The 16,836-nt window shown below is 47.6% G+C and overlaps 1 protein-coding gene across 1 annotated transcript; it reads left to right on the top strand.

Annotated features, from left to right (window-relative positions):
* Positions 1-2,765: 2,765 nt before the first annotated feature.
* On the top strand, positions 2,766-3,077 carry LOC136454862 (large ribosomal subunit protein uL6m-like). The gene has a single exon (XM_066455115.1). The coding sequence runs from the start codon at positions 2,766-2,768 to the stop codon at positions 3,075-3,077; it is 312 nt and encodes a 103-aa protein (XP_066311212.1).
* The last annotated feature ends 13,759 nt before the right edge of the window (positions 3,078-16,836 follow it).

The raw sequence follows: 16,836 nt of genomic DNA on the forward strand, positions 1-16,836 counted from the left end.
CCAAGGGAGTTCTTGGCGTAGCTGGCGATGTCCGAGCACCGAGGAGTTCCCAGCGTAGCTGGCGATGCCTAAGCACCGAGGAGTCCTCGGCATAGCTGGCGATGTCCGAGCACTGAGGAGTTCTCGGCGTAGCTAGCAATGTCCGAGCACCGAGGAGTCCCCGGCGTAGCTGGCGATGTCCGAGCACCGAGGAGCCCCCGACATAGCTGGCGATGTCCGAGCACCGAGGAGTCCCCGGCGTACCTGGTGATGTCCGAGCACCGAAGAGTTCCCAACGTAGCTAGCGATGTTCGAGCATCGAGGAGTCCTCGGCGTAGCTGGCGATGTCCGAGCGCCGAGGAGTAACCGACGTGGCTGGCGGCATCCGAGCACCGAGGAGTTCCCGGCGTAGCTAGCGACGTCCGAGCACCGAGGAGCCCTCGGCGTAGCTGGCGATGTCTGAGCACCGAGGAGTCCCCGGCGTAGCTAGCGATGTCCGAGCACCGAGGAGCCCCCGGCGTAGCTGGTGATGAAACACGAGCGATGAACAGTCTGGTCAACTGGTTGGCGGCGAAGTGAGCATTGAGTAGAAGCGACCGACGAACAGTCCAATCAACTGGTCGGCGACGAAGTCCATGAACCTAGTGGTCCGACCAGTTGATCGGTGGAGAAGTCCGAGCACTAGGTGGTCCGATCACCTGGACGATGATCCTGCAATACAAATATGTAGCACGGGTAGTACATGATGTAAAAATATATGAACTCCGGAGAAAAATCAGCAATGGCGATAAAATAGCGTATGTAGCTCGACGATCAGTTAGTGTGAATACTTAGTGTTATTCTGAAGATGTATTTATATTTAATATAAACCGTCTGACCAGTTAGTGTGTAGCTAAGTCTCCATCCCTAGCTAGCTTGTTAACCATAACGCGGAGCGCGGAGCCCGTGTGCGTGTAGGAAGAACAAAACGTCACTAAGGAGCCGCTGCCGACCACCCATAACGTAGAGGGCAGACGCTCGTGCACGTGTAGGGAGGAGCCGGAGACAAGGCCGTCTCTAGGGACATCCGAGCGTCAACATGACTGTTCGGGGGTTCGCCTTAGGCTTAGCTGTATGTCATCTTTAAAATGGTATACATGAAAGAAAATCGTTTGGAGAGCAAACATGGAGAAAACAGCTCAGAGAAATATTATAACGATATACGAAGATTGGAGAATATTTAGAAGAATATTAAAGGTGTGACTTAGCTTGATTCATGACCGAGTTGAGGAGTTGTTGAGCCGTAGTATCCAAGTAAAAGGATGTGGGCTCGATGGCTCGCTTGATGGGTTTAGACGGTTTGACGTAGTTGGACGAGTGCGCGAAGTCATAGTCGGGCGAGTACGTAGAGTCCTCGTCGGACGAGTGTGTGGTCGAGGCAGAGTCGGCGAGAGCTAGGACCTGGGAATCGGGGTTGTACTTGACAGGACGGAGTCGGTCGGGGCTGGACAGTGCTGATGTGCACATCGATCCGCCGAGATGCTGTCGCGTGTCGATGTACTTGCAAAACGCTGCACACCAGCACCTGAGCGATTTGTGCCATCTTGTTGCATGCCCGCATGCAGCCACGTCTAGATGCAAGTTTCATCTTGATTAGTTTGCGTGGCCTGTACACGCGCTCCTTGTTGGTCACGACAAATGATCCTTGATCACCGAGACCCCGAATTGGAAATTCTTGGTGCGGTTGAGGTCGTCATGCTCCATGTCGTTTCCATGTTGAACGCTGCCGCCGATTCGTTGTAGGTGTTGTTGAAGGAGGCCGTCGCAGCAAGATGAGTTGCCGCAAACGACGTTGGTCTTGAGGTACGCCATCTGGTTCGTCATAGATCGGCACGCACAGCCCCTACCTGGCGCGTCAACTGTCGACAAAAGATGCTCGGTAGTTCTCCAAGGGGTATCCTACGAAGGTAGATTGATCGGTGGAGGTGTGCGTAATCAGGAATTGGATGGTGACACAAGGCGCAGAGACAACGATTTAGACAAGTTCGGGCCGTCTGATCGACGTAATACCTTACGTCATGTGTCTTTGGTGTATTGTATTGAATATGAGATCTATGGAGATGTCGACTAGGGGACCCTGCCTCTCCTTATATACTCCGGAGGGGTAGGGTTATAAGGAAAGTATCATATTTGGTACTATATAATATCTTGCGATGCACGTCGACCAGTGCCGTGCACGTCTTGATCTTGTGAGCTGGGCCACCATTGATGGTGCGGCCTATGTCTTGTCTTGTGGATAACGGGGGCCATACCCCCACAGAGAAGGGTGCGCCGACGGAAAGACGAGACCAGCAGGGAGGCGCTTCCAGGCGAGGTGCAGTGCGACCGGCGGGGAGGCGCTTCTAGGCGGGGAGGAGCTTAGGGACGGGCCCCGGGGAGGAGCTTCTAGACGGGGAAGAGCGCGGCCTGCGGATCCACCTGCCCGGCGCCGACAGGGAGGAGCGCGGCCGTTGGGAGCAGCTTCCTGGAGGGGTCGCAGGCGGAGGTGGGTGAGCGGCAGCGGCCGTCTGAGAGCAGGAGAAGCACGAAGCAGGCAGGCGCGCGTCCTTTTCCCGGTCTCACTCTTATCCTTCCCGCGCAAGGCTTCTTTTCCCGTGCCCGAAGCCAGCTGCGCGCGCGCTTTTCCTTGGGGGCGGAAAATTTCGCACGCTCGCCTGAGATAAGTGTGCGCCCAAAGTCTTACCGTTGGAAGAACATAAGTGTGCGCCCAAAGACTTGCTGTTGGAAGAGCTCCTCATTTATCGCCGATGGAAGCCAAGTTTTTCCGTTTTCTGAAGCTTGTCGGGGTCGGCTTCAAAGCGAGGTCAGAGAGCCAAGGCCGCGAGCTGTTCCTGAAACTGGGCTGCAGCCACGAGGTGCAGTTCACCGCTCCCCCAGCGGTCCGTGTCTTCTGCTTCAAACCCAACATAATCTACTGCACTGGCATCGACAAGGACAGGGTGCACCAGTTCGCCGGCGTTGTCCGAAGCTGCAAACCTCCAGAGGTGTACAAGGGGAAGGGGGTCCTGTACATTGACGATGTTATCAAGCTGAAGTCCGGGAAGAAGCAAAAGAAGTGACATGACTCCAAGGCAGATCACCATTGTCTTTGGCTTTTAACCCCTCGAGACCCATCCTTGTTCACATTTGTAGTGATGCAGATCTTTTCTGGTTGCGTTGTGCTAAGCAGATCACCATTGTATTATCCTTACCTCAGTTGCAGGCAACACGATGTATGTGGGACATGTAATGAAGTTGTAGGACCATGAGTGGGAACAAGTTACCAGTTCCTTTTTGATGAAATCAGCTGGAACTTTGTCACCCCTGGCCACCGGCGTGAGCCATCAACGTGAGCAAGCAAGCGAGCTCGCCGGAATCGACCGAAGCACAGAGGAACCTCTGGCCCCTTTACTGTATTAAAAAAAGAAAAGGGCAGCCCCCGTGCATGTAGCTCCTGCTTGCGTAGGGTCAGAAGAAGGGTTTGACCACTTGGGTCTTTTTGTACGCAGTTTTTCCTGCATTTCTGCAAGACGCTACAGGTTCTCAATATAAAGGCTCATAGCCGACTGCCCCAAGGGCCCACATGTCATACTCTATATTATTACATAAATATGAAATGATGTCTCTTGGTCTTGAACACGCCTTCTGGTCTTGCCGTCTTCACTCCTGGGTTGTGACAGCTCCCCTCGTTGAAGAACCGGCTTGTCCCCAAGCCGGCGCATCCGAAAACCTCTGCTTGATGACGTAGTAATCTTCCCATGTCGTAGCACCAGATGGTAACCCTGCCCAAGACAGTAACACTTGAGGAATTGCAGTATTTACCTTTCTTGACCAAGCGTCGATCGAGGACACGTTCAGGTTGTGCGTCAGTTGCTAGCAGATCAGTGTGCATTGGCAGAGTGTGGAACACTGGAGTATGATCTGGATGGAATGGTTTGAGTTGGGAGATATGAAATACTGGGTGGATGTTGCTGTCTGGTGGAAGTTCCAGCTTGTAGGCGACTTTACCAATGCGTTCAAGGACTTTGTAAGGTCCAAAGAACTTGTAAGCCAGTTTGGGAAATGGCCTGTTGGCGATGGACGACTGAGTATACGGCTGCAGGCGTAGCAGTACCCGTACTCCCACTGCAAACTCTCTGTCAGAGCGGTTTCTCTCAGCCTGTAACTTCATTCGAGTCTGTGCTGGCTCGAGACGCTGCTTCAGAGACTGTAAATGCTTTTCTCGGTTATCAATCACTTGGGCTACTGTTGGAGAGATGTCATCAGAGACAGTAGGGCAGGCCCCCAGATTTGGATCATATCCATAAAGTGCTTTGAAAGAAGAGCATCCCAGTGAACTATGGAAGGAAGAATTGTACCATAGTTGAGCAAGTGAAAAGCCAAGATTTCCAATTCTTTGGTGAGTCCTGAACTGCACATCTCAGAAACACCTCCAAACACTGGTTAACTCGCTTTGTCTGACCATCAGACTGTGGGTGATATGCAGTGGTGAAGTTTAAATTGACTTTGTACCTCTTGAAGAGCTCTTTCCATAAATGGCTAACGAAAACTGTATCTCTGTCAGATACTATAGTTTCTGGTAGGCCATGAAGCTTGACAATGTTGTCAAAGAATAAGTGAGCAATTGTGACTGCAGTATAAGGATGTTTGACAGGTAGAAAATGAGCAAACTTAGTAAACCGGTCAACTACCACCAATATCACCGAGTAGCCTTCAGATTTTGGGAGCCCCTCAATAAAGTCCATGGACAGGTCTTTCCATACCCTAGCAGGTATAGGTAGGGGTTGTAATAATCCTGCCGGGTGAGCATTACTGTGTTTCGCCTGCTGACAGATAGCACATTGCTTGATATAGCTGTCAAGATCTCTTTTAATCCCTTTCCAGTGGAAATGCCTCTTCAATCTGTGATATGTTGCAATGACTCCTGAGTGACCGCCAATGGCACTAGCATGAAAAGCTGCTATCAGTTTAGTTTGCAAAGCTGAGTTATTGGCTATCCAGATGAGATTGTTTCTCCTGATCAATCCTTGATGCAAGTTGAAGCCCTTGGAGTTTGGGTTAACAATGGCGAGCTCTTGAAGAAGTTGCTGAGCTTTGGGATCAGTTAAGTAGGAATTTATCACCTCTCAAATCCATTATGGCTGGACAACAGAAACTGCCTGTAAAGTGTACAGGTGTGCCACCCGGGACAACGCATCAGCTGCATGGTTTTCTTTGCCTAGTTTGTATACAATCTTGAATTTCAAGTCCATGAGCCGGGTCATGGCTTTGCATTGGAGATCAGAATGCAGGTTCTGCTCGTTTAAGTAGGACAGGGACTTGTGATCTGTCAGGATGATAAATTCTTGTAACTGCAGGTATGGGCGCCACTTTTCCACTGCCATGATTAGAGCAAGGAATTTCTTCTCATATATAGATAGGGCTTTGTGTTTTGCTCCCAATGCCTTGCTCAAATAGGCGATGGGTTGTCCCTTCTGCATCAACACTGCTCCTATGCCTTGTGCACAGGCATCAGTTTCCACAGTAAACTGAGCTTTGAAGTTGGGAAGAGCAAGGACTGGGGTTTGTGTCATTGCTGTCTTGGGTTTGTCAAAAGCCTGCTGTGCCTCCAGTGACCATTGAAATTGCTTGAGCTTGAGAATGTTGGTCAAAAGTTTAGCTAAGAGCCCATACTTACTGACAAATTTCCTATAGTATCCTGTGAGTCCAAGGAAACCTCTAAGCTCTATCATAGAGGATGGTGTAGGCCAGTTGAACATATCTTCCACTTTAGTTGGATCTGTTGCTACCCCTTGTCAGAAATTATATGTCCCAAGTACTCAAGACTAGACTGGGCAAAAGTGCACTTGGACTTCTTGAGATAGAACTGATTTTGTCTTAGTGTTTCCATCACTTGCTGTACATGTTGCATATGATCATCCCAACTCTCACTGTATATTAAGATATCATCCAAGAACACTAAGACAAAATGCCTAAGGAATGGCTGAAGGACTTGATTCATGATGCACTGAAATGTAGCTGGTGCATTAGTGAGGCCAAAAGGCATGACCTTGAATTCATAATGTCCTTGATGGGTATTGAAGGCTGTCTTGTGCTCATCTATGGGTAGCATTTTAATTTGATGATAGCCTGATTTCATATCAAGTTTTGTGAAATATTTTGCACCAGCTAACTCATCTAGTATTTCTTCAATGATAGGCATAGGAAATCGATTCTTGATTGTCATATCATTTAGCTTTGTTAGATAATCTACTGCTTCCTTGTGTGAACACACAGCAAGGGAAGGCGGCGCCGAAAAAGCCTCCTGCTGTGGTATTGTAGCCGCTGCAGAGGCAGGCGTCGAACGGCTCACCTGCCGGACTATAGCCACATGCAGGGACAGGCGCAGAAGTCAGTCCTGCTGTGTTATCTAGTTACTGTTGCAGCATGTGCGCTGTACTAGGAATAGATGGATAGAGTTGTATATATAATTTGTCACTGCAACTCAACAAAGAGAGTTCAGTTTTGCCATCTCCTATACAGGGCTCCTGCCAACGCTGGCTTATTAGCCCATAGGATCACTGGCTCAGGTGAGTCGATCACTCACCAGTCTTGCCGAGCACGGCCAAGCACGACCGAGGCTATCCGGACACACACACTATGGCTAAAGGTAGAAGAAGAGGGAGAACAGAGTATACATACACAGTACAGGCAACAGCGTTGGCCAGAGTCCGGTATAGGAGATGGCAAAACTGAACTCACTTTGTTGAGTTGCAGTGGCAAAGTATATATACAACTCTATCCATCTAGTCCTAGTATAGCGCACATGCTGCAACAGTAACTAGATAACACAGCATGACTGACTTCTGCGCCTGTCACTGCATGTGGCTACAGTCGGCAGGTGAGCCATTCAGCGCCTGCCTCCGCAGCGGCTACAGTACCACAGCAGGAGGCCTTTTCGGCGCCACCTTCCCTTGCTGTGTGTTCATACAAGGAAGCAGTAGATTTTCTAACAATTCTTCCCCTAATCCTACTGCTATCCCTTGTAACCCCTCCATGCCGATCATCTCCTTCAGCTCCATAAGTCGAAGACGTCCAAGCGGCTTGGTGAGGACGTCCGTGAGTTGCCGACCAGTTTCGACGAACTCAATGACGATCTGCCCTCCATCGACACAGTCCCTGAGGAAGTGGAACTTCACGTCGATGTGTTTGCTCCGGTCGTACAGAACCGGATTCTTCGTGAGGGCGATGGTGGGCTGGTTGTCCACCATCAGTCCTGGTGGGTGAGCTTCCACACCGGTCAGCTCGCCCAGCAGCCGATGCAGCCACACAACTTGGCACACCGCTGTGGTAGCCGCTACGTACTCTGTCTCGCACGTAGATAGCGCCACGACCTTTTGTTTCAGCGACAACCATGAAATTGGAGCCGACTCAAGGAAGACGAGCACGCCAGAGATGCTCCGTCATCCGTCGATGTCCCTCGCCATGTCTGCATCGCTGAACACTATGAGCTGCAGCCTACTCCTGCCGGTCTTTGGAAAGATGATCCCATGATCTACCGTCCCCTTGATGTAGTGTAGTAGCTGCTTCACCATAGCCCAGTGATCCTCTCTAGGATCCTCCATGAAGCGACTGACGTAGCCCACGACGAACGCAATGTCCGACCTCGTGTCTGACCGAGCATGAGTTCCTCCTTCCCCTGTCTCACCTCGATGCCGAGGTAGTAGGAGACTGCGCCGAGATCGCTCATTCAAAAACGAGCCGCCATTTCACACTTGAAGCCGTTTGATGTCCTCTGTGCGCGCACCGGTGACGATCAAGTCATCCACATACACACCGATGATGAGCTCCTCCCCCCATCGTCGCGTGTAGAGCGCGTGCTCGGTTACGCACCGCTAAAACCCAAGCTTGCCCAGCGTGGCGTCAAGCTTGGCGTTCCATGCTTGTGGGGCCTGCTGCAGCCCGTAGAGCATCTTGCGCAGTCGGAGCACCCTGTGCTCCTTTCCCTTAACGACGAAACCTAGAGGTTGCCTGACGAAGACCGTCTCTGCCAGCTCACCGTTGAGAAAGGCCGATTTAACGTCCAAGTGATGGACGCGCCAGTCCTTTGCTGCTGCCAAGGCTAGTAGCAAACGGACCGACTCCATGCACGCTACTAGCGCAAAGACCTCCTCAAAGTCGATGCCCTCACGCTGAACAAAGCCTCGAGCGACGAGGCATGCCTTGTGCTTTACAATGGCGCTGAGCTCATCCCGCTTGACCTTGTACACCCACTTGTTTTGCCATCTCCTATACAGGGCTCCAACCAACACTGGTGCTTGTACTGTATGTATGCTCTGTTCTCCCTCTTCTTCTACCTCAAGACAGTGTGTGTGTGGTCGGACAGCCTCGGTCATGCTCGGCCATGGTCGACAAGACTGGTGAGTGGTCGACTCACCTGAGCCGATGATCCTGTGGGCTAACAAGTGGTATCAAAGTCGTACGAACATCATTGCCAGACTAACCGCTGGCAATGACGAATGGTTTAGAGATGGGCGACAGCAGTGGCACTACTGTGGCTACCCAGCCATGACTAGAGGTCGTTGTTCGCACGGTGTAGGAGGTCAGTGGCACTAGTTGTCCGACGCTGACTCACACCAACTATGGAGAGTGGTCGGTGACCATGAAGGTCAAGCTCAGAGCCCGACGACTCTAGAATGCTGTTGACAAAGGCACCGATAATGAGGAAGATCACATGTCAGCATTGGAGGCTGTCCTCGTTGCTGTACCGGTGGAGTACAAGGAGCCATTGGGGGCAAAGAGCTCGGCTAAGGAGGCGTGGGAGGCTATTGCGGTGATGCACGTCGGTTCCGACCGCGTAAAGAAGACGATGGCCCAGCTTCTGAAGCAGGAGTACGCCAACCTCAAGTTCAAGGATGGTGAAATGGTGAAGGACTTCTCTCTCTGTCTATAGACACTTATCAGCAAGCTAAAGAGCCATGTGTCACCATCAACGAAGAGGAGGCAGTCTCCAAGTACCTCCACTCCGTGCCAGCAAAGTACATCCAGATCGCTCTCTCCATAGAGACGATGCTGGACTTATCCACCCTCACCATTGAGTATGTAACAGGCCGTCTACAGGCGATGGACGAGCACCTAGAGTTGGCGACAGCAACGAAGGACAGTGGCAAACTGTTGCTGATAGAGAAGGAGTGGGCTGCTCGGAGGAACTTTGGGAAGGCAGCCTCCTCTAGCCACGGTGGCGATGGCAAGCACCGCGGCAAGGCTTCTTTGGAAAAGAAGAAGCAGGTCGACCCCAACGCCTGTCGGCGCTGTGGGAAGATGGGCCATTGGGCACGAGAGTGCCCAAATTGCAAGCAGGAGAAGAAGGATGAGGCTCATCTGGCGTAAGCTAATGATGATGATGAGGCCACTATCCTGATGGTGATGTTCTGTGCACTACACGACGTCGAGGCCGAGGAGAAGGAAGAGGCGACGACGGTAGAAGGACCTAGGAAGGCCCTGAAGGCTGTCAACCTCAACAAACCATGCGCCCAAGTCCACCTTGGACATGTGGGCGCCGACCAGGAGCAGCGGTGGTATCTGGACTCTGGTGCCAGCAACCACATGACAGGCTTCAAGGCATCCTTCTTCGAGCTCGACGATGATGTTACCAGTACGGTGAAGTTTGGTGATGGCTCACGGGTGGAAATCCAAGGGCACATCACCATCATCTTCAGGTGCCAGAATGGGGAGCACCGCGTGCTAACGGATGTATATTACATCCCACAGTTGTGTTCCAACATCATTAGCATTGGTCAGCTAGATGAGCGTGGTAGCGAGGTACTGATCAAGGACGGAGTCCTTAGGATCAGGGACTAGGAGCAGCGACTTCTCGCTAAGGTGAAGAGGTCCCAAAACTGGTTGTACTTGCTCGACCTAAAGGCAGCAGCAGGTGTGCCTGGCGGTAAGGCACACTGAGGAACCATGGATATGGCATGCCTGGTTTGGACATCTCAGCTTGGACGCGCTTGGTCGGCTAGAGAAGATAGTCCGAGGGCTACCCCACATCAAGCACGGAGGCAAGCTATGTGATAGCTGCCTGCCCGGGAAGAAGAGGAGGCTACCATTCCCAAAGGCGGCCAAGTATCGCTCGAAGGATGCTCTCGAGCTCGTCCACGGTGACCTCTGTCAGCTGATCATGCTAGCTACAAACGGTGGTCGATGGTACTTCCTCCTGCTCGTGGATGATTGCAGTCGCTACATGTGGCTGCAACTCCTGACAAGCAAGGACGAAGTGGCGGCGACGATCAAGAAGTTCAAGATGCGCGTGGACGCCGAGAGCGGCAAGAAGCTCCACATGCTGAGGACTGATCGCGGTGACGAATTCACTTTGGTGGAGTTCACTACATACTGCGTGGATCAGGGTGTGGTGCGACACCACACCATGCCATATTCACCACAACAGAATGGCGTGGTGGAGAGGCAGAACCAGACGGTGGTCGGCATGGCTCGATCCATGATGAAGGACAAAGGCATGCCGACAAGGTTCTAGGGTAAGGCGGTGACCACGGCGGTGTTCATCCTCAACCGCGCTTCAACTAAGGCCCTGATGGATAAGACGCTGTTCGAAGCTTGGTATTGGCGCAAGCCGAGCGTGTCCTTCCTCCGGACATTTGGCTGCATCGGCCATGTTAGGAACACGAAGCCGAACCTCACTAAGCTGTAGGATAGGAGCACATCGATGGTGTTCCAAGGCTACGCGGAGAGTACCAAGGCATACCGGCTCTATGGCCCATGCGGAGACAAGGTGCTTGTCTCGCGTGATGTCATGTTCGATGAGAAGGCGGCTTGGGACTGGACCAGTCCAAGCATGGGGAAAGCTGGCGGCTTCATTAGCACCTTCATCGTCGAGCACCTAGTCATCCACGGTGGTGGATGTAACACCCTAGGTGTTAGCCTTGCATAAATTGACTTACATTGCATGAGCATCGAGCATTCATATATAAGCTTTTACAATTGGAACATGTGATTGAAACATATGCAGCATTGCTTGTTATTTTATGTTTCCTTGTATATATGCATATGATCATGAGTGAATACATGTAAATGATGGATGTGAGTCACTAAAACATATTAGCTACACTTATGATGACTAGTGGAACAATGTTCATGAAGATCATTTTGTCTAATTAAGTACCTAAGTGATGCTATGCATGTTGACCTAGACAGCTCTATGTGTAACCAATGCATGAAATGATTGTGTGACCTTACAAATAGCTTAAACATGTTTAGAAGATCATTATGAACAACTTTGGTAATCATGGTTAGGGCTAAATTGGTCACTAAGTCCTAGTTCATGTATAAGCCATCTTTTGAATGTAAGGTGTTTGACCAAGTTTGAACCATATGATAGAGACCTTGCATGGAGGTGGTCACTAAAGAAAAGTTGTAGTATTTGATAAGGGGAACAACTTTTATGTTTGGGTCAGACTGGTTTAGCTCCTAACATGCTTGAATTAGGCTCACAAGATTCAACAATTTACTGTTTTCAACACTTAGAGAAATTTTCTAAGTCATATACCCTGACAGTGCTGACAAGCTCACATTGGTGATGATATTACTTGGTTTTGGTTGAGATTTAGCACATGATTCTTTAAGAGCAATTGGAGCTGGTACATAGGTCGACAAGTTTCATTTAGATTGTTTGCACTATGGAGCTAAGGATTTTAGTTTGATTGCTTTGAAATTGCATCGTCAGTCGGTCTGTCATAGCGCTGATGACTGAAACGAACACCTTCGGTGGCCGGCGACGAGCATGATCCGCCACACCTTCACTGCCACCACCTAGGTCATTAGACGCGCGCTGCTCCATAGAACATGTAGGTTCAATTGTCTCCGCTGGCGAGCTCACCGGCGACGAGCTATGGCTGGTCCGCGTTGAATCCGCGGCGCTGCCCTGTTCTATTTCACTGACACGTGGGGTCGACTGATATGCGGGTCCCAGTTGTCACTGACTGTGGAGCTTTGGGATAGTTCATTTATTTCCTATTTTATGTCCAACTTTGAAAAATGGATAAGTTGAGCTATAGAGATCAAAATATTGTGAACCAAATTTTGTAGTGTTCCTTAGGAAGTGTAGTATTTATGAAAAATATAATATTAGCTTTTGTAGTAGAGTTTCTAGAAGTTTTAAAATGAAACTTGAAATGTGTTTTTAAATGTATGTAAACTTGTTTAATTTATATCTAGAGTTCATGTGCTCCAAAAATTATAAAATTTATGTGGTGAGCTGTTCTTGATAAGTATAAGCTCTGGTAAAAATTTGAGTGCCACAACATGAATAGATTTTTAGTTATAGATTTTCCTTTTATCATTATGTGATTCTTGTATGAATTTTTATAAATTATTTATGAATCCAATACTCATGAAATTTATTGGAGGTTGTCCTAGTACCATATGGACGCTAAGAAAAATATAAGATCTGTTGCTTGACACTTTTCACTAGGGTTACCTATTTATGCTATTTTAAGCCTTTATGCCTTGTCATTTTTGCATAGGATGTTTTACTTGGTAAAATGGCATGAAACTTTTACAGTAGTCTATTGGTAGCACTAGTAAGCCACTGTAAATGTTTGAGAATTTATGATGCACCTTTAGTATATGTTTATTATTTACCCTAATTATTTAATTATATTAATAAAGGCATTTAAATAATTAGATTGTGATTAAGCATGATGTTTTCTATGGTTCTTATGATGCATAGCAACTGTTGATGTCAATGGTAAGGCTTAGAAGCCATTGATGGTGTACAAATAACTAATTATCACTTTATCATTCAAATACAAGACTGCATGTATAGTTTTGATTGTGTGGATTATTTCATATGGATAATGGTCTCTGCTGTAAAACTTGTTAATAACAAAGTTGTATATAACTTACTAATCTACCTTGTGTTAAATTTTCACAGCCATAGGACTCAAGGTTTTTGAGTTCTAGCTGTTACAAGTTGGCTATCCAAAAGGTTTACTTTCTGGATAGATTTGATTGAATGATTTGTTTGCCCTACATAACTCTTGAATCATAGTGAGAGTATTAAAAGAAAGTTGTAGATAATTTTATACGCTTTCCAGAAAGTACAAGATCACCGCATTTGGATAAGTAGAACTTTAGTTATGAGTAAAACAAGTAGCTGCTGTTTTGCAGTATAGTAAATGCATTGTTGAAGTAGTTGATTAAATAATCAAGAAGAGATATGCACATACTCAGTAAAATATGATGCACTTGTTATTACTTTAACACCATGTTGTTAAGAATGCTTACAAGAATCCATTCATCATGTATCACCATACTATACTTGTCAACATGTATGCATTCGCAATATCTTATGCCATACTCATGCATCTAGGATCGATAGAGGAGATAACGTTGCTGGAGTTCAACGAAGGAGAGGAAGGGGACCAGCAGGAGATTCCTCAAGCCGCAACTCCTGAAGGCAAGGAGCAGACCCCAGAAGAGCTTCTAGAGTGCCCTGACCACCGCCCCACTTCCTTTCTGAAAGGCAAGCCCTGGAGCATTCTAAGTCTACTAGTATTTTACAAAATATTACTCAAGTCCTTATGATTGATGCATTAGGTTATAAGAGTTAATTAGAACCACTTGATGCATATAAATTCCTTGTCCAGAAATACTACCTTTAACCCTATATAGGTCCAAGATCGAGTATATGCTTAGCCATGCTTAGATCGGTAGAAGTCGGGTGATTTCCTATCACCTGCGAGATATAGGTGGATACCGAAGCACGGTTGGCTATATTTGCTATCGTGGAAAAGAACCATGGGGTAAAAGTAAATCAAGACCGGGCGGATTCTATGGTAGGTTGACTCATGTGATTCCATATGTGTCGATTAAGGACCATACCGTTGTTGGCACTTCTGACAAGATGGAACACATGCCTATCACTTAGCTGGCCGGATGACTCGTTCCGACCACGAAGCCGAGTAGCTCAACTCAGGCCGGGCCCCGCTCTATAAGAGTGCGCACTCTGGATGGTAGTAAGGATGTGTGGGGAGCTAGACTAAGCCCAAGGGCAAGCTAGGCCTGAATGTCCTGGCATTTGGTTGTCCCTAATTGTGCGGCGCTGGGTGAACCCACGAAATGTGTACCTGAGTTATACCAAAGGTGACCTAAGGTGACTATTGATCTGGTCTGCCTGAGTTTGTGTTAGGAATAAAATTCCCAGCTGGTTGAAATTGATTCGAATCACCGTCTCTTTCGGATAGTGAGAAACTTGGCTAGCCCCAACATCGTAGTAACTGTATTATGGAATATGATGGTTCGGATAAACATGGAATTACAATACCTGCTATGGTTACTATTGTATGCTCTTAATGATATACCACATGTTTGGCACATGATAGTTGCTAATTTAGAGATGGATGTACATAAATAACTTAATAACGGAATTATAATTTTACAATTGAGTTAATCGCTTTCTATGCAAAATATTGTCAAGCTATCTCTATTATACAGCCTTGCATTATCCTTGGAGTCATTTTATTTCTGGTTTATGACAGGTAAGTCTAGCTAAGTACCTTCTTGTACTCAGGGTTTTATTTCCCATTGTTGCAGATGGCACTGTTTATCATGGTTATTGCAAGAGTTGCTTCTATCCCGCTGTGGATGAGGAGTAAGCCTTGGGTAGGCTTCTTTATTAATCCTTCTACCTGCTTTTGTGGACTGTGATCGTATGTTGGCACTGTATTAAACTATGTTGGTAAATGCTATTTTCAAACTTAATTTGCTTCCACTTTTATCTATCAAACTTGGTTTGTAATAACTTTGTTTCATACTCTGATGATGGAAATGTATCTATGAACTTTATGTAATATGTGACATGTATGTTGAATCATGTACGATCTTGGTTGTTGTGAATCGTTTATCGAGACCCGTCGTGGTACTCGACGGACTATCGAGTTTATATGGGTTCAAGTATGACAGTGCGACCGCTTGCGGGCTGCCATTGTACTTGTGCTCTTATAAATTGGTCGGTTCTATGATAGCTGACATCAGAGCAAGATTCAACGTTAATTCTCATATGTGTATTTAAAACAAAAGTTTTTGTTTTCGAAAACCCTTTCTAGCAACTGATAGCTATATAAATTGGTATTTGAAATCTAAAGTGTGCTAGTGATCACTTTCCTTATGCCCAAGTTAAGGACTATTAGGTGGCTATTTAAGTACTAACTTGGGGGTTTTAATTTCGTCGTCCATACGGCGTGCTATTGTATGGATGCCATTCACTAGAATGGTAATGTATGGATCAAATGTCTCTACGCTAAGGTAAGTTGATGAGTGACATGACCGCAAGATGTGAGCATGCGGTCGGGGAGAGTTAGCTTTGGTACGACTATGTATGCATGCTTGCATGTGTATGTGGTGCGTATTTAATTGTGGGTATAAACTGTTATCGAGTAGCTTTGATATGGAAGTATATGTATGGGTATACATATATGGAAGTATTTAGATTTACATTCTGCATATTTAATTATGGGATGGGCTGAAATGAAACTTTTATGCAGGTACACTAACAACGAAACGTGTAGCTCGACTAGTTACGCTATATATGAGAGAATGTATGTATGCCACCGTATATGTCGTTAGAAATAAGTTTTCCTAAGTTTGTGAGGACGTACGGAATGAGCATGCATCATGATAATTATCATTCAAATAATTACATTGTTCCTCCCCTTATAAATTTCTTATTCGGTTATGTAACTCTTATCCATTATGGCCTTATCTCACAAAGTTGTACATGTTGATGGTACAGATGGCAGCACCAGTTGGATGTGAGAATTTCCTGATGGTTTTCGGAACGCCTACTCTACTGTGGAGAGTTTTGCACTTTGCGGGGTACCATGAACTGCCCCTTTATCATTGAAATGAAGAGTACTTGGAGGGACAGCCATGGTACGAGGTGCAGCTAACTATACCAGCCCACACACAGGCACCCTTCTGGCAGGAGTGGAAGGCGGAATTAGAAGGGAAAACTCCTTGGGAGGCTACCCAAGTAGTAGCCTTTGAGGTTTTGAGTCAAATCTGTCAGCAGCATGGGGATGCACTTAGCGATAGTGCCACGGGTATGTTTCCTTGGGTGGATCCATCCACAGCAATATGGGAACAACGCAACCACAATGCATTGATTAGAGACCGGGATGAGCGGGCCAATAGCTCTAGTCCCGCCATGAGTGCCATGTTTGCGGTGATGAAGATGTTTTGTACGCGCCAGGACACTAGGGATTTCTGGCAGGAATCATACACCACTTGCATGGACAAGCTCATGAGAGCTGAAGCCGCACAGCATAAGCTCAAGAAGTGTGTGCGCAAGCATATGAAAGCCGCAAGTAAAGCTCGATGGGAATCTAACCAAGCCTATGTAGCTTTTGGCCATCTCCATACCCAAATGGAGCAAGTGGATCAACAGAGGGTAGCAGCCCAGGAAGCAAGAGCTGATGATCAAGCATTGCTTGTAGGACTACGGGAGCAGTTGGAGGCTGCCCGTGCCAAGGTGTCCATAGCTATACGCCAGTGAGACACAGCAAACAACTGTGTCGCTGCAGCAAGGATAGAACGAGATAGGCACCGTGACATGAGTAATGTGCAGGACCGTGCTGAAAGGGGCTTACGTCAGCAGCTTGCACAAGCTCAGCTTTGAGTAATGGACCTTCAGCATGAGGTGCATTATTTGAACAACTAGCTGAACCCAATCCTTGATGGGGAAGAAGATGTTCCTAGTATGGAGGAAGATGAAGATGAGGACGAGGAAGAAGTGGAGCCTGAGGAAGGAGATAATCCTATCTCTGACCTCGATAGTGATCATGA

Source organism: Miscanthus floridulus, chromosome 5 (assembly GCF_019320115.1).
Source record: "Miscanthus floridulus cultivar M001 chromosome 5, ASM1932011v1, whole genome shotgun sequence".
Taxonomy (NCBI): Eukaryota; Viridiplantae; Streptophyta; class Magnoliopsida; order Poales; family Poaceae; genus Miscanthus; species Miscanthus floridulus.